The following is an 18,725-nucleotide window of genomic DNA, read 5'->3' as shown; positions in this document are numbered from 1 at the left end:
TTTTATAGAGTCTGGATAGCAGTAAGAAAATACAGGTATTTCATAATCTATGTGATTAAAAATAATGATATATATTTTTTTCCTTTTATTACACAAATGTGTTTTTTATCATTGTAAAGGCTTTTTAAATTTTATTTTTTATAATAAACAATTTTATTTGAAGTTTTGAGTTCCAAATTCTAACCCTCCCCAATTCTAACCATAACCAAATCCTTTCCCTCGATCCCTTCCTCATTTCCTGAATTCATGCAAAGCAAAATGAGCAGAACCAAAAAAAACAGATAAAGGTTATACATGTGCAATTATGTAAAACATTATCATATTGGTCCTACAAATATGGTTTTAATACCTTAACTAGGAAGAGTAAAAACAGAGAAAGAAAACTATAAACCAATTTCCTTAATAAATTTTGAGGTAGGGGCAGCTAGGTGGCACAGTGGATAGAGCACCAGCCCTGGAGTCAGGAGGACCTGAGCTCAAATAATAATGATATATTTTAATGTATGTTTGGTGGATACTATTTTTACTCTTTAGATGATAAAGCTCCAGTGACAGATACAAACATTCCATCTCATCTGGAGCAAATGTTGGATATCTTGATACAAGAAGAAAATGAATTAGACTGTGGAGAGACTGGGCCTTGTATGGAATATTTACTTCATCACAAGATCTTGGAAACATTGTACACATTAGGAAAAGCTGATGTAAGTTCTTAACTCATTCTGTTCTGATGCATTTTTTCAAACTTTATGAATACTTTGAAATCAGAAAATGCGGTGACATGGGTTCAAATTTGATAAAAAATTAAGCGATTTGTGTAGACTATATGTTTTCCTTAGCAGAGATCATTCCTTTCAAAACTTCTGTACACTAGATATATCTAAAATTCTAACAAATAGGTAGATTGGATGGCAGGGCAGATAAATGGTCAGAAGATAGACAATAGAATGTGAAGCATGATCTAGGACCAGCTAATTATATAGTATGTGGCATACCACTTAGGATCATAAGTCCAGCCTCAGAGTGGAACTTCTAGAGCTGAGGGGGTTAAATCTCTCTCAGTGCATGATCTTAGAAGGTCCTGTGGCCTGGAGAGAACCATCAGCAAATAAGGTAGAAGGGCAAGGAGATGACCAGGGTAGGCAGTTCTGTGGGATGAGAAATATGGCCTGGGGTCTGGCTATAAATAATTGGTTCATGTGCTTTTGTACTGGCTGACTTAACCTACACCAATTAGGATAATCTAGCTTTTAATTTCCTTACCATTCAAATTGTGGCTTGGGTGCCAGATGATATCTCTGTTCTCTTCCCACAATTTAAAATTTTGTAATCTGATTCTATCTATGAGTGATGTTTAGATAAGCAGATGTGGAAGTCAAATTTTATTTAAATATATTTTCCTAAGCATTATAAATTTAATTTTGCTAAAATTATTAGTGATAGTTTATATTTATAATACATATGTGTATATGCATAATTGACATATATGTAAATAGACAGTACTAAATATCTTATTATCATAGTCGATTCTTATTCATGCAATTTTTATTTCTTCCTAGTATATAGATGATCTGCAACTTACTTTTCACTTTAAAAAAAAATAAAAATATGGGATAAAGATAATGATTCTTGAGCAAAATAATAAGGGCTGTACCAGTATATTTATTATTAATGATTACACATATGAAGTAGTATGAAATGAGAGCAACATGTGTGTTACTGAACAAATGCTTTTGTCCTTAAAGTTACAGTTCATATATATCTAATACCTTTTTTTTTTAATACTTAGAAAATGCTCATTGAAAGGCAGTATAATTAATATTGCTTATAGGAGACCTGACTAATATAACTTCATTATTAATTCCTTATCCATTTAATCTCATGGTGCCAGTCCTCAGTTTCCTTTAATTTTTAGCCAGTATTTCCTGTTTAATAGAATTAATTTGGGTTTGTATTTCAAAAACTTTATTAAACTCTTTACTAGCTGTAAAAAAAAATACAGTGCATATTTTACAAATAATTAAATCAAGTACAGTTGTCAGTCCATTAAGATACAATTTGTGTCATAGAATCCCATTTATATATATCTGTTTGCACATTAGGAAGTTTCCAGCCGTTATTTTTGTTTGCTTGTTTTGTTTTGTTTTTGTTTTTGTTTTTTGGTGAGGCAATTGGGGTTAAGTGACTTGCCCAGGGTCACACCGCTAGTGAATGTCAAGTGTCTGAGGCTGAATTTGAACTCAGGTCCTCCTGAATCCAAGGCCGGTGCTCTATCCACTGCGCCACCTAGCTGCTCCCTCCAGCCATTATTAAATAGTAACTTCTTTAGTTGTGAAATATAAGGGCAACACTTAGAATACATAATCTTACTTTGCTAGTATTACACCGAGATCTCAACATTTATCTTGTCAACAAACTTTCAGTAATTACAAGTCTTTAACTTCACAAACTATATAGTTGATACAGAATTTTATTTACAGAATTTAAATTATGATATTTTCTATTTTCATTCTTACATTTTAATTATCTAATTGCAAGTTGTGATATTGAGAAGGCAATAAATTAATGAAAATTCTTTTTCCCATTTCTTCACTTTGGGGTTAAATATCTTTTTATTGTCTGTTTCTCTTTTTCTTCTGTCTGTACCTAGTGTCCTCCAGGAATGAAACAGCAGGTACTGGCTTTCTATACGAAACTTTTAGGAAGAATCCGACAGCCACTACTTCCACACATTAATGTACACAGACCAGTGCAGGTATTTTTTCCCCTTTAACATCAAAATATTTCTTTTATTTGGTTTGATGTAGAAATTATTTTAAATATTTTCCTAAAGGTGCTAACAACATAAAACTCATCTTTAAAAGGGAATGTTTAGATTTAACCAAATATTTGAGGACTAGCTATGTATAAGATACTATGTTTTATTTGAGATATTGAAGATACTAAGAAATACATTAGAAAATGAGAATTTTTTCCTATCTATATAACAGATGGTATACATCTTCTACAGATTTGAAATATCAAAAAATCCTTGCCTTAATCCAGTTAGTATTTATGTGAATTATATAAAAGTATTCCTTTTTTTAAAACAGAAGCTAATCAGACTTTGTGGTGAAGTTCTTGCAACTCCAACCGAAAATGAAGAAATTCAGTTTCTCTGTATAGTGTGTGCAAAATTGAAACAAGATCCCTACTTGGTCAATTTTTTTCTTGAGGTATGTGGAAGTATATTTATGGCTACAGATACTCGATACTGGCTTCAGTTTATAATTTTATAAGAACTTTGCTTTTGGAAATATTTAAGACTTAAACTACTTCTCTTTATCAATTGGTAAGACTTAACTTTTTATTTAACACTTGCTATTTTATTCCCAGCTTAATGATGCTAAAAGAATGCTTTTGAATCAGATTGTTGGAATTTTCATTGTGAAATAGTTTCAGAATTCAGATGTAGCAGACCAACACTAAGGCTCAACTTGAAAGTAGGACAAAAGGACTGGTGGAGTAGACTAAAAAACCCCTGTAAATAAAATCTCCAGCCAGGTTTACTGTAACTGTTGTCTAATAAGAAGTCTGATATGAGATAGAGATAAGTGTAGATATCTAATTTTATAACAGGTATAAAGAATGGTAGGGTTTCTCTCAGATTCAATATATTATGTAAGATGGCCAATTTTACATTATTTTACCAATTATTTTGCATTTCCTTTTTATATCTTTAGCTATAGCTTTTTAAAAAATATGTGTGTTATTAATACCAATATTTAAAATTTTTATTTCTACATTGAATGGGAAAAGTACATTTATTGATTAGCTTCATAATGAGCAATGTTAGCTTCAAGTATAAGCATGTTTCTTAACACTGAAGTCACCCATGATGGAGAATTTAAATTAGTACTGAATTCATGGTTTCTTTTATTTTACCTGATGGGCAGTTCAGGTTCAGTTAGGCTTCCAAATTGCATGAATTTGATGCAAGAAATGCATTAGTATATTCTAAAAATTGTTTTTATAATGATTAGTATATTAATATGTTTCCTATTTATCAATGGGAAGAAAATGCATAGTATAATTTGACTTAAAAAAAAAATCTCTGAAATTAGACATATCTTCTCTTGTAGTGGAAAGAATGGTGGACTGGGAATTAGGAGACCCGTATTCAAATCCTGACCTTAGAACAGAGGAAATTTTTTTAATATAATGGTTAGTAATATTAGCTATATTTCATATTTCTTTGACCTTTTTTGTGTGTCATTGACACCTTTGGCAGTGTAATGAAGCCTATAAACCCTTCTCAGAATAATTTTTGTTGTCTGCATTTGTAATAGAAGGAAATGATAACTTAGAGCTTAGTGAAAATAAAATTGTAATTTTTTTCTCATCTAAGTTAATGGGCCGTGTGAAATCTATCCATAGATAGACTCCTTGTCCATGAGCTCTAATTTAAGAACCTTTGACCTGGAGCCTACTTGCTTTGTAACCTTAAACAAATCATTTTCTCAATCTCAATGGGGATAATATTTGTACTACCTACCTCACACTGTGACTGTGAGGAAAACACATAAATCTTAAACAACTATAAATGTGAGCCATTATTATCTCTTATCTCTCTCCTGAAACTTTCCAAACATAATATGGATTTTTCCAATTTAAAATTACTTTTAATGAAAATTAACATTATTGCCTACTAGAGATCTTTATTTAATTTGCTAGAGTGAAAAAGAATGATTGTTAAATAGTATATTAGTTGTAAATGGTACTTCTAAGATGCTTGAAAATAGTTTGTCCTTCACATTCTAGGTATTTTACCCAAAATAGCTATCCTTTTAGTTTAGCAAACCTTATCTCATACATAGTTAAAAGGCAAGTATCAGCCCAGTGTGCTTAAATTGTTATAAATGTTAATTAATTGAATCTGAATTAATGAGAATTTATTGTATTTCATTCTTCTAATAAACTTTTACTTCTAGGGCTAGGTGAAGTTTAGGGAATATGATTTTCTGATATAAGTGGGAAGTGAAAGGAATTTCACAACATGAAGTAAATTCTAAATATTCTAAGACTCTTTAAAAATTAAATTTTATTTGTTTCAATGAAAAAATTTTGCCTTCCCACGTTCCCATTCTAACCCTCCCCCCCCAACCCCAACTGAGAACAAAATAACAAAACTCATTACAAATGTACATAGTCAATCTAAACAAATTTCTTTATTGTCCATGTCCAAAAAAAATTGTCTCATTCTATACTCTGAATCTTATACCTATCAGGAGGTATCATGTTTCATCATTAGTCCTCTGGAATTGTGTTTGGTCATTATGGTGATAAGAGTTTCTAATTCTTTCAAAATTGTTTGCCTTTGTGATATTGTTGTCATATAAATTATTCTAATTTTATTCACTTCACTCTATTAGTTTATGCAAGTTTTGCCAGGTTTCTCTGAAACTCTCTCCATCATTTCTTACAACAGAATAATATTCCATGACATTTACATATCATAAATTATCCATCCCTCAATTTATGGGAGCCCCCTCAGATTTACATTCTTTGCCACCGCAAAAAGAACTAGAAATATTTTTACACATCTTTAGAGTTTGTTTCTGTTAGAACTATTTCCTCCCTTAAGCTTACCTTCCTTCTAATTCTCTCTCACACTTCTCTTTTCCTTCTATTTTCTGGTCGAGTGAAATATATTTCTGTGCCCAACTGTGTGTGTCTGTATGTGTATTCTTTCTTCCTTCCTTTGACCAGTTCAGTTGAGAGAGAGGTTAAAATGTCAGCTGTTCCTCCACCCATGCCTTTTTTGCATAGATTCCTACTTGTGTACCTCTACTATGTGAGATAATTTCTTTCCTTTCCCTTTGTCCCCACCCATGTCCAGTCTATTCTGCTTCTCCTCTTAATTCTCCCTTCATTCTTCTCCTAAGATCATCAAGACTTACTGACCCACTCCCAGGATATGTCTACTCAGACTCCCTTTATGTTCCCTGATGATGCTAGGAGTCTGGGGATACATGTATCATAAGCTGTTCGTGTCATTGTTTAGTCCTTTATCACTGTTCATTCATGTTTATCTTTTTATGTTTCTCGTCGCTCTTTGTTTGAACTTCAAAGTTTCTTCACAGCTCTGGTCTTTTCATCAGGATTCCTTAGAAGTCTTCTATTTCATTAAAGATTCTCTTTTTTTTGCCCTTTAAGATTATACTCAATTTTGATGAGTAAGTCATTCTTGGTTGTAAGCCTATATCATTCATTGGCCTTCTGAAATACAGTATTCCAAGTTCTTGGCACCTTTATAATGGTAGCTACTAAATCATGTGTAATCCTAATTCTGCCTCCTTGTTACTTGAATTACTTTTTTCTGGTTGCTCACAGTATTTTTTCTTTGACTTGAAAATTCTGGATTTTGGCTGATGTTCGTGAGAGTTTTCATTTGGAGGCTTCTTTCACAAGGTGACCGATGGATTCTTTTTATTTACATTTTGCACACTGGTTCTGAGAAATATAGGAAGTTTTCTTGTAAGAGTTCTTGAAATGAGATGTAGGCCCTTTTGGGGGATTATAACTGATATAGTTCAATGATTCTTTTTTTCAAAAATATATTTTTATTTATTTCATTAAATATTGCCCAATTACATGTGTAAAAACATTTAACAATCATTTTAAAAAATTTTGAGTTCCAAATTCTCTCCTTCCCTTCCTCTTCTCCCCCCACATGAGAAGGCAAGCGACTTGATAATGATTATGCAATTGTAATCATACAAATCATTTCTGTATTAGCCATGTTGCAAAAGAAAATACAGACAAAAATAAAAGAAAGAAAAATAAAGTTTAAAAAGTATGTTTCAATCTGCATCCATAGTTCATTAGGTCTTCCTCTCTGGAGGTGGATAGTATTTTTCATCATGGGTCTTTTGGAATTGTCTTGGTCAGAGTATTTAAGTCTTTCACAGTTTTGATCATCCTTAGAATATTGCTGTTACTGTGTACAGTGTTCTGGTTTTGGTCACTTCCCTTTGTATGAGTTCATATGTCTTCCCAGGTTTTTTATGACAGCATCCTGCTTGTCATGTCTTATAGCACAATAGTATTCCATCCTAATCACATACCACCACTTGTTCAGTCATTCTCCATTTTATGAGCATCCCCATAATACCCAATTTTTTTTGCCAAAACAAAAAGAGCTGCTATAATTTTTGTACACATAGGTCATTTTCCCTTTGATCACTGCAAGTGGTTATTATTTCAGTCTTTACACTTATATCTGAATTCCCTGGCACATACTACTAGATGCTTAATAAATGCTTGTTTGTTGATTGCTGTGTAGTACCTATTTGTTGTCTATTATTTTCTTTGCAGTTGTTCCCCTCTATTTCATGTGTTCTCAGCTTGATTTCTCAAGATAATTAATGATAAACCCTATTTCTAACAGTAACAAAAAGTTTATTCATACTGTGATTTTAGTTTGGTGAAAGGAAAATCTTGAAGTCACTTAATCATTTTAAGACAGATTATGATGCATTCTATTATGTCTGTCATAAAGCTTTTTCTCATCTGTTTATGTGCCCCAACTGAAAACTTTTGTTTTAATATTGATCTTTTCCTTTACTTCAAGATTCATTTTGTATTTCAGGAAAACAAACGATCATAGCAGATAGTTTGGAATCTTACCTTCAAAGATAGTAATTAAGATGCCTTCAAAATGTTTCTTATTCTTGTTAAGGAAAACAAATGCCAAGAATATATGTTGATATTTTTATACTTACAAGAACCCTGATTTATGAAAAAAAAATCTTGAGTGTGATATTAGTTATTTTAAACTGTACATTTCCGACCATTTTTTTGGAAGCATCTTCTCATTATCTTATTATAATCATAATTGATATTGCCTGCATGATGACATGACTATATGAACTTTAGATCTAGTCTCAATTTTTTCTGTTCTGTTAGGTATATCTAATATACAGTTTCAATTAGGAAAGTTAAAGCAAACAATACCCAAACTAGTGGTCACTTATCTCTCCTGAAAAGATTTTGCAGCTATAAAACAATTAAGGGATAAATTAAATCTATTTGATACATAGTATTATGTTAAGATGTAGTTTTTTTCTCCCGTGGAGATAATGCCTTGTTGATTTCTGCAGTACCTGCACTTATGAAATACTGATTGTAGAAAAAAACAAACAACCATTTTCTTTGTAGACTTTGTAGTTTTTAGGGCTGTTGGTGTGACTTTGAGAATGTTTTGATTCTTTTCAGAACAAATTAAAATCATTGGCTTCCAAAGGAGAATCAGATGTAGTCACAGAGGATACATTGAAAGGACAGGATTCCCTGACAACAGATATAAGGCAGGCCTGTCTGCCTGAGGACCTCTCTGATAATATTGGAATGGAGCCAACAGAGATAGAAGATGATCTTCCTCATCAGCCAGATGATCTGTCCACAAGACTGGATCAGCTAAATGTCACTTCACTGCCTGAGGCTTCTGCTGCTCGTCCTCATCAGGATTACAATTTAGTAAATTCTTTACTAAATCTTACTAGAAGCCCAGTAAGTTCATTTGTCATTTACAAGTTTTGTCATTTTCCTGTTACATGGTTGTGGTAGTAAAAGTTTGAAATAAAACTTTTAGAATCTTAAAAATCTGTTCTTATTTTAGAAAATGTATTAATGTGCTTTTAAGGTTTTGTTTTGTTTTTTTCTAAAACAAGTATTGGAAGTCATAATTGTGATTTGAAGGACCATGGTTTTCTTTTTTATAGGATGGTCGAATAGCTGTGAAAGCATGTGAGGGTCTGATGTTGTTAGTAAGTTTGCCAGAACCTGCAGCTGCCAAATGCCTTACCCAGAGCACTTGTTTATGTGAACTACTGACGGACAGACTTGCTTCCCTCTATAAGGCCTTACCTCAGTCAGTGGATCCTTTAGATATTGAAACAGTGGAAGCAATTAACTGGGGGTAAGAAATTTCTTTTGTATTTCTCCATAAAGAAAAAAAAATCTACACTATAAATTCTTCAGTAATTTCTGTTTTACAATTACCTTTACTTTTGAAAATCATAAGTCATTTCTCTTCTAGAGATGTTCACATCTCGCTGCTCTTTTTCAGGCTACTAGAAGTATCTGTTTTGAATGAATTATTGTAACATAATGGGTATTGGAGAGTACAAGCAGTTATATATTTAAACCACTTTTCTTTTGTCTTTGTTTAAGATAGGCAATCTTTATAGATAGCTGTAGTTCCCTTACTCAGGAATCAAGTTCCCTAATACTGGAACGAAACCTTTCCTATATTTGGTTGACTGCATGCTTGGATTATCTACCCTTCCCTCACTTTTTAAAAACAAGAATTGTGTTAATGTTTTAGTCTCCTACTTGAAAAAAAGGACCTCTTATTTAGCTGTCCAACAACTGACAGTCCTGTTATTACTCTGCACAGTACAAAAGGGAAAGATTTACCTACCTATTTATCATTTATTTGTGGATTCTCTTACCTTCCTTCACTTCTCTTCCATACCAACAACTAGATGACTTAGCTTTCTTTTGCTAGTTCCAGAGATTATGGGAAAGGTGAAAGGAGGTAATCAGACATTTTCTTTTCTACTTAAACTCCATTTATTCTTCAGTGTCTCCATTTCTGCACCCTAAAAAAGACATTGGAAATTATTTGTTTTCCTAATCCTTTGTTTCTCTTACTACTTTGTGTAAACACTTTGTATTTTTTAAAATAATTTTTGCTTTCCTCATTGTCATATGAACTAAAAATAAATCTAGGTGACAGAATGAAATGTGTGCATCTTGAAAGCTATAATTAAACTTGTTTGGAGATCTTGTACTAAGGACTTTTTTGTAAATTACAGTTTGGATTCATATAGTCACAAAGAAGATGCATCAGCTTTTCCAGGAAAACGAGCCTTAATTTCCTTTCTCTCATGGTTTGATTACTGTGATCAGCTAATTAAAGAAGCACAAAAGGTTTGAAATATCTTTTGACTCATAGATCACTCAAAAAATGTAAATACATATCTGCTTTGTGAAATTTAAATTTATTACATGTAATCCAAGATTGATTGTTAATAAGTATGTTAATAAGAATTGCATAGTCTAGTTTAAAAAACAAATAATTTTTCCTAGGAAGATGTAAACAGACTGGGGTTCAAGTTCTGGATTTTTTTTTATTACCTTGAACAAGTTACTATGCTCTTATTTTCTAATGCATAAAATGGGCATAACATTTGCTTCTTTAATATTACAAAACATAATGAAAATAATCTATTTCTTTGAGAAACTTAGAAAACTTGCTTTATTATAAGGAGGAACTGTTGCACTTAATCCTATGGTGTTCAGCAGATTATTCCATGAGCTTCTCCCACCCCTGAAAAGGAAACTCAGTTTTACTTCTTAGCAAATTGACTTCAAGTTACTCCTCTGCTGTTTGCCCAGAATGCTTTAACTGTCATGATTTACAATAATCATAATGAATAGCATTTGGTGCTTTCAGGTCTTCTAAACACTTTACATGCATTCTTTAATTTGATCAGTTTAACAGCCTTGTGAAGAAAGTGCTGTTATTAATCCTATTTTACAGAGGAAAAAACTAAAGCTCAGAGAGGTTCATTGATTTGCCCAGGGTCACATAAGAGTAGAATTCAAATGCGTCTTGACTCCAAGTCCAACATGCTACACTATTCACTAGTTTTCTGAAATAGGTTTTTTTTTCATATAAATATTTTATTATTTTCCAGTTACATTTAGAGATAGTTTTCAACATTTGTTTTTATAAGATTTCTAGTTTCAAATTTTTCTCCCTCCCTCACTCCTCCCCAAGACAGCAAGTAATCTGATATAGGTTATATATGAACAGTCACATTAAACATGTTTCTGCATTAGTCATGTTATGAGAGAAGAATCAGAGCAAAAAGGAAAAACCTTAAAAAAAGAAAAACAACAACAAAAACAATAGAAATAGTATGGTTGGATCTGCATCCAGATTCCACAGTTCTTTTTTTTCTGGATTTGGAGAGCCTTTTCCATCATGAGTCCTTTGGAACTATCTTGGACCATTATATTGCTGAGAAGAATCAAGTCTGAAATAGTTTTCTTAGAGAAGATAATTTATTTCAAACAAATACTTTCCCTAAGTGAAGATATTTATAAGATAAATGAGCTAATCAGCAATCAAATTGACTTATGACCTCTGTCAGGATACCTTTTTCCTCTTATTTCTGGATATATGCCTAATGTGTGTGGATAGGACCCAGAAATAATGTATAATTTGGATGCATTGTGTCAATACATAAGGGTCTTGGTTGGTTAGTTAGTCAGTAAGCGTTTGTTAAGCACCTATTATGTGCCAGGCACTGTACTAAGCACTGGGGACACAAAGAAAGTGAAAAATACAGTCCCTGCCTTCAAGGAGCTTACAGTCTGCTTGAGTAAGGCTACAGACACAGTAAGTTAGAACCACGGGAGAGGTCTCTGATGAAGGTGTGATGGAGAGGTCCAGAGGAGTGAAGCTGGGTGGCAAATACAAAGATGACTGGCCTAGGTGTCCTCCTTAAATGAAGGTTCTGGGGGGAGCTCTTAGCTCTCTCTCCTCTAATCAGGGGCAGATGGTACTGAAAAAGTATGAATCCTGGGGCTGGTGCCATCTTGCCACAGAGTACTGGCCAGGTGTGAGCAATTTGTTGGTTTAGGAACTTCCTCCCACCAATGCAGCTGCCATTCATCATTTATAGTCTTAGATTGTTGCCGAAGACTCTAAGAGGTTAAATTCTTTGTAGGCATACAACTAAGTGTCAGAAGGATTATTTGAACCCATATCTTTCTGACCCCAAATCCAGCATTCTGTTTGCTTTACATCAGGATGCTTCTGGATTTGGGTCCATATGATCAATTTATATATTTAAATATAGGACGATTGTTTTCCCCACCTAATTAAATTAGGAAATTAGTTTTTAATTTCCTAAATATTATTTAAAACATAACCTTTTCAGTTTATAAAATGTTATTCTTATACTATATTTTAGTCGGCTGCTGTCGCTTTGGCCAGAGCTGTTCGGGAAAGGTTTTTCATTGGTGTTATGGAACCACAGTTAATGCAAACGTGAGTAGCCTCTTTCCATTGAAAATAAATAATAAAATGAGTGTTTTTATGTCAGGTTAGTCTTTTCTGCCAACACTAAGTATCTTTTTACTTTTTACTTTGTCCAGTTCAGAGATGGGTATTCTGACATCTACTGCTTTGCTCCATCGAATTGTTCGGCAAGTAACTTCTGATGTCTTACTTCAGGAAATGGTTTCTTTTATTCTTGGAGAGCAGAGGGAACCAGAGACACTAGCAGAAATTAACAGACATCCACTTCGGCATAGATTAATTGAGCATTGTGATCATATATCTGATGAGGTGAGAAAAAAGAACAATTTTTAATTTTACTTTAAAATGTTTTAGATACTATCTACTTATGTACATATTATATACATTTTTCCATGTATTTAGTTACTAAAATTTGGAAACAAAAACTATGCACAAAGGCAAGAATAATAATTATAAAAGGTATTTTAAAATTCATTCTTATACTTTTGGTTACAGATTAGCATTATGACTTTAAGGATGTTTGAACATCTATTACAAAAACCCAATGAGCACATTCTTTATAACTTGGTTCTGAGAAATCTTGAAGAAAGAAACTACACAGAATATAAACCTTTATGCCCAGAAGATAAAGATGTGGTGGAGAATGGATTAATAGCAGGAGCAGTGTAAGTTTTTAATGTGTCAACTGAGCATCTTAAGTAGACAGTTTCTTAAACATGGAATCTTAGAATTGAAAGGATCTGAATGGTAATCTAGTCCAACTTCATACCTAATGCATGAATGATTTCTATAGTGTCCCTACAGGATAAATAAGTATCATTAAATTCAACCTCTGCTTCAACAGCTCCAATGACAGGAAATTACTATTTGACAAGGGAACCATTTGTATTTTAGGGACAGATGTAATTCTTGGAAAATCTTTCTTTAAACTGAAATCTTCCTTTTCACTGCTCCTCCCCACCCCTCATCCCACAAAAAAGTAATAATTGGTTTTAATTCTTCTCTATTCATAAAAAATAACCAATGATATTTTCTTCATATAATGAAGCCCTTAAAAATATGAAGACAGCTATATATTCTCTGTAAACTCTGTAAACTAACATAGCTGTTTCCTTCTCTGATCCTCTTATGGCATGGTTTCTTATACCCTATGATCTGTCTATTTCACTTTTTTGCTTTCTCTTTCCTCATAAGAGACAAAAAACCCAAATCCAAAACACTCTAACATTTTTAAAGTGTATAATTGTATTGCATCACACCATAAGAAATGAATCCTAGGTAGTATAAATGAACTGATGGAGTGAAGTTAGCAGAACCAGGAAAACAATTTATGCAAAGTATAACACTAAAGAAAAACAACTTTGAAAGGTCTTAAGAACTTTGATCAAAGCAATGACAAACTATGTCTTTTGAGATATGTTACCCAGCTCCTGACAGTGGATCACCACAAGGTCCAGACATATGTTTTTTAATATAGCCACTGTATGGATTTGTTTGTCTAACTCTTGCTTAATTTGTAATAATGTTATTGTCATTTTTTTTCTCTATCTAAGCTAATGGTTTCGTTTAATAAAGCTTGGTTGCCATGATAGCATACTATAGTACTACTGGACCTTCATGCTTAAAATCAGTAAGACATTAGTTCAAATTACACACTAATTCTGCCACTTAACTAGCTATGTGATAGTGGAAAAGCCACTTAATCCCTCTGAGCTTCAGGCAACTCTCTGGGACTCTTGTTCTAGATGGCCTGTGATCAGTTTCAGTGGAAGAAGTTCCCATAACAATAACGCCCACACTGATGAAATCACAAGTTTTACACTTGACAGAGATGTTTTAATCCTTCCATACTTAAGACAAAATTGATTTGGATTAACAATAGCTAACTTGTCAGTTATATATTAGTATAATGTTCCTTGTCAGCTAAATGATGACATACTATCTAAGTAGCAGAAATAGAATTTCAGAGATATTGTACAACTTTTGATTAAGTTTATAATTTAATCTAACTTATGTTGGACTACAAGATAGCCATTCCTTAGAGACAATCTAAGGTACTCCCTCCTACCCTCTTACAGGATGATCTTTATTTTGCTTCTTAATTCTAATAGTTCTGGACTGTTGTTGTTTTTTTAAATGATTGTTTTTCTTTTGACTATTTTCTCTTTGATACTCTCATCTAAAACCTGCCGCCTTCCTAATCCTGTTTATTTCCTTATTAATTTTGAAGCATTTTTACACTACACTGTTGGTATGTTCAAAACTCCTTTATCTGTTTCAGATAAGAGTAAAGTTCATCTGATGCCCACTATCCCTATCACTTCTTCCATTTTATACATTTCTTCCATATACCTAAATTATGAAAAATAGCCAGTTCCACTCCTTTCTTGCACCCTGGGCAAGCCACTTAACCTGCACTTGCTTGAGTTACCTCAACTGTAAAATTTCGATAAAAACAGCGTAGCTCCAAGGGTTGTTGTGAGGATCAAATGTGATAATAATTGCAGAGTGCATAGCACAGTGCCTGGCACATAGTTACCAATATGTAAATGTTAGCTGCTATCATTATTATTATTACTATTACTACTACTACTGTGATTATTATGATGATTGTTTCTTTCTACATTACTATTTTCTTCCTTCTTTTTCCCCCTCTTAAAGACCCTCAGAATAGAAGCAATATACTCCCAGATCCTCTGATTTTCTTAACTCTCTTTACTTTTTAAATACACTAGGATTCTGAAGTGAAGAAGAGGGAGAATAAGCCTTTACATATAACAGCTCCTATGTGCCAGACACTGTGCTAATATGCAATTTACAAATATTAACTCATTTGATCCTTACAATGACCCTGAGAGGTAGGTTCTGTGAGTACTCCCATTTTATATTTGAGAGAACTAAAGCAAACAGAGGTTAAGTGACATGCCCAGTCATACAGCATGTCTAAGGCTGATTTTGAATTCAGGTCTTCCTGACTCTAAGCCCAATACTTTGTTCAGTATTCTGCCTAGCTGTCTCATCACTTATTCTCCTCTATTGGAATGTTAGCACTATATCATCACATAGCTCCTTCCAGTTGCTGTTACCTTTGTAGGTTTCTCTCCACTCTTGGAGTTCTATTTCAAAGTTCCTACTTAGCTCTGGTCTTTTCATCATGAATGCTTGAAAGTACTTTATTCCATTAAAGGACATTTCCCCCTATAGGATTACATTCAGTTCTGCAGAGTAAATTATTCTTGGTTGCAAACTCATATTTTTGCCTTTTGAATATTATATTCCGGATCTCCTGGTTTTTTAGTAGAAGTTGCCATGCCTTGTGTATCCCTTGATATTTCAACTGCTTCATTCTGAATATTTGAAGTATTTTCTCTGACATGGAAACTGGATTTTGGCTATAACATTCCTGAGACTTTTCCTTTTGGGGTTCCTTTCAGGAGGAGATTGGTGAATTCTTTTCATCTTTATTTTGCTTCTTGATTCTAGTAGTTTTGGGCTGTTTTTAAAAAATGATTTAAAAAATATATATCAGCCAGGTTTTTTTTTTAATCATGGTTTTCATAAAATCCAGTAATTCTTAAATGATCTCTCTTTCCAAGTTGGATGTTTTAATATCAGATATCTTAAATTTTCTTCTACTTTTGCAGTCTTAAGTTGTATTTCTTTTTTAATCCTTCATTTTTTTTTAGGTATTTGAATAGACTTTGTGGATACCAAATGGTGTTTTCTTTGATTTACTTAGTTTTCCAGCTTAAATTCATCAATTAAGGCTTTGTCCCAGGGCCAAGCACACCCCACCCCACCACGCCCCTTGCACTTTTGGTTCACCTGCCCTGCTTGTTTTCCACCTGGGATCCCTAGATTCTTTCCCTGATTTCTACCTCCCTGTGCTCAGCTCCATGATCATCATCTCATCTTTGAGATTGAGAGCACTGTATTTTCAGACCCTTTTTATTATCTCAGGGCAAGGTATTAGGGACTACAGAGCTCCTTAGGCCTGTCTCAATCTGAGCACTGTGGTGGCTCATTGCTGCTGATTACTTCCTGTTGCTGTTCCATGGGGCTTCCCTCTGCCCTTTACCTTCTTCATAATTTTTCCCCCCACCTTGGAGATTCTTAGGAAAGCCCTCTACTTTTATTCCTTCTGGCCATAGTGCTTTGCAGGCTACATGTATCCCTAGTTTTGATGAGATACTGTACTGGCATGAGCTTTATTCAAGACTAGCTAACTTTATACAATTCAAATGTAGAAGTCACTATAGTTTCTCATTGGATTTCTTTTTTTGTTTGTTTGTTTGTCTGTCTTTTTTTAGTGAGGCAATTGAGGTTAAGTGACTTGCCCAGGGTCACACAGCTAGTAAGTGTTAAGTGTCTGAGGCCAGATTTGAACTCAGGTCCTCCTGACTCTAGGGCCGGTGCTCTGGCCCGTGCTCTATCCACTGTGCCACCTAGCTGCCCCGGATTTCTTGATCATTATTCAGTCTGGTGTGAACTTTAGGGTTTTACTGCAATACTAGGTATATGGGACCGGAGCAGTTTGCCTCCTATTCAGGTGGCCTTCTTGAAAGACATCCTGTTTGTCAGACTTTTGACAGGCTCTAGCTTGTCAATGCCTTTCTTAAAATGTTGTTTCTTGGGGCAGCTAGGTGGCACAGTGAATAAAGCATTGGCCCTGGGTTCAGGAGGACCTGAGTTCAAATCCGGCCTCAGACACTTGACACTAGCTGTGTGACCCTGGGCAAGTCATTTAACCCTCATTGCCCCCCCCCAAAAAAAAAGATGTTTCTCAAAATTATAATCATCAAGCTTGACCTTGAAGTAGAAATGAAAAACAAAACAAAAAACTTCTGTCCCTTCTTTGCAGAGGTGGGTGTGAAGGAATATTACATATATTTCTAGACTTTGTTACGGTTGTCTAGCTTTTCTAAATTACTTCCCCCCCACCCCAATTTATTCTTTGTTATAAGGGATGGCTTCCTGGGAAGTGAAAGGGAGGGGAGTGATTTTTTAAAAGAAGGTGATATAAAAACAAATGATAACAATAACTTGCCTCCCTGGGTAGTGTAAGGGCAGGATAGGGGTGGAAAATATATTTTTTAAGGTGATGTAAAAACAAGATAGCAATTTTTTTTCTTAATGTGGTATTCAGATATGAACAAAATACTCCAGATGTCATCTATCAGGATCAGGCTATAGTGGGACTGTAATGTCCTGTGTACTATACATTTTATTTTAAGCAGTCTAAGATCAAAGTAGTTTTTTTGGGCTTCTGTGATATATTGTTTAATTATGTAGTGTTTATAATCCACTACAATCTTCATGTATTTTTCACTTCAATTATATGAACACGCCTCTCTCCATCTTGTTCTTAGGTTGTTGATTTTTTTTTTAACCCAAGTGTAGGCCTTTACATTTATTCCTGTGAAACCGTATCTTAATAGATTTGTCCTTTAATCTACCCCATCAAGATATTTTCAGATGTCAATTTTCTCATTTAGGGACTTTAGATCTCTTCCATCTTCATGGGAGGCAGTTTGGTACAGTAGAAAGAGCAGTACATTTATAGTCACAGGACTTGAAGGTGAATCCTGGCTCTACTACTTCCTATGTGGCAAGTCAGTTAATGCCTCTGGGCCTCGGTTTTCTTACTTGTAAAATCAGAGTATTAGATTAGATGTCCTCTAAAATTCTCTTCAGATCTATATAATACATGTGTGGGGCATTCCTGACATGGACCTTCTTGGAATCCTTTTCATGGAATAAACTTTCATGGAGTTCACTTTCTCTCTGCCCTGGCTAGATCACTTTCACCTCCTCTTTACACTGGAAGGTCTGAATTCCCAGAGAAGGACCACCACCAAGTGACTGTGCTTAAACTTTTTTAGTTGTGTTGGGGTAACCCTGTTGTGAGAAGATAACACTCCCCCTACTTAACAGCTCTGCAGCCCCCACCAGTTTGCTTCCACTAAAACAAACCCAGTCACCCAAAATCATGATAATATTAGATCTTGTACATAACTATTTGTTTAGCAATATGCTAAAACCAAGCAACAATAATTACAGCATTATAAGGCCTCAATATAAACAAAGACAGGAATAGACTATTGCATAAACCTGGTTCACAGTCTTCCAATAATACACTCACAGAAACTTGACATGAATGAGCACAGTTGTGTGCCTGGGGTCATTCACAACTCTGAATTGCATGCCTTGATATCATTGATCCATTCAGGAACATCTGTAGCACAGAAAACCATGTTTCTACTCAATAATTTCCTGTTTCTATTTGTTCCTCTTGTTTATAACTGCTCTCTTTTTGGCCTAATTCTTTGACTCCCAACTGATGAAGCATATACAAGCTCTTTTAACTCACAGTCACACTAAAAAAAAGCATGGAAGAAGTATTAGACTCTTTTATTGGCAACTGCTTCCTTGCAACCAGACAGCTGCAGAACTTATCTTGCTAGCTCTCTGGGCTGTGCAGTCCTATGCATTCAGCTGTTAGCCAGCCCATCAAACAGCAAACCAGCTTCAAAGCCTTTATTTTCTCTGCCTGCTTTTCCCTTCCAAACCAGAGAGGGCAGTAGAGAGCAAAAGATACTTCTGAGAGGCTTCCCAACTGTCACACTGG

The 18,725-nt window shown here is 34.1% G+C and overlaps 1 protein-coding gene across 3 annotated transcripts in view; it reads left to right on the top strand.

The window, feature by feature from the left end:
- The window catches only part of FHIP2A (FHF complex subunit HOOK interacting protein 2A), a 48,370-nt gene that overhangs the window by 11,831 nt on the left and 17,814 nt on the right, over nucleotides 1-18,725 (top strand). For all 3 annotated transcript variants that reach the window (XR_006354835.1, XM_043984578.1, XM_043984579.1), the window contains exons 3-11: nucleotides 535-704; nucleotides 2,651-2,755; nucleotides 3,093-3,215; nucleotides 8,257-8,550; nucleotides 8,763-8,959; nucleotides 9,861-9,975; nucleotides 12,030-12,106; nucleotides 12,214-12,406; nucleotides 12,593-12,762. Coding sequence is in view for 2 of the 3 variants with exons in the window: in XM_043984578.1 (XP_043840513.1) it covers nucleotides 535-704; nucleotides 2,651-2,755; nucleotides 3,093-3,215; nucleotides 8,257-8,550; nucleotides 8,763-8,959; nucleotides 9,861-9,975; nucleotides 12,030-12,106; nucleotides 12,214-12,406; nucleotides 12,593-12,762 (1,444 nt within the window). In the remaining variant the exon portion in view is untranslated. The remainder of the gene's footprint in view (nucleotides 1-534; nucleotides 705-2,650; nucleotides 2,756-3,092; nucleotides 3,216-8,256; nucleotides 8,551-8,762; nucleotides 8,960-9,860; nucleotides 9,976-12,029; nucleotides 12,107-12,213; nucleotides 12,407-12,592; nucleotides 12,763-18,725) is intronic.

This window comes from Dromiciops gliroides, chromosome 2 (genome assembly GCF_019393635.1).
Source record: "Dromiciops gliroides isolate mDroGli1 chromosome 2, mDroGli1.pri, whole genome shotgun sequence".
NCBI lineage: Eukaryota > Metazoa > Chordata > Mammalia > Microbiotheria > Microbiotheriidae > Dromiciops > Dromiciops gliroides.
This window is presented reverse-complemented; position numbering and strand designations above follow the sequence as displayed.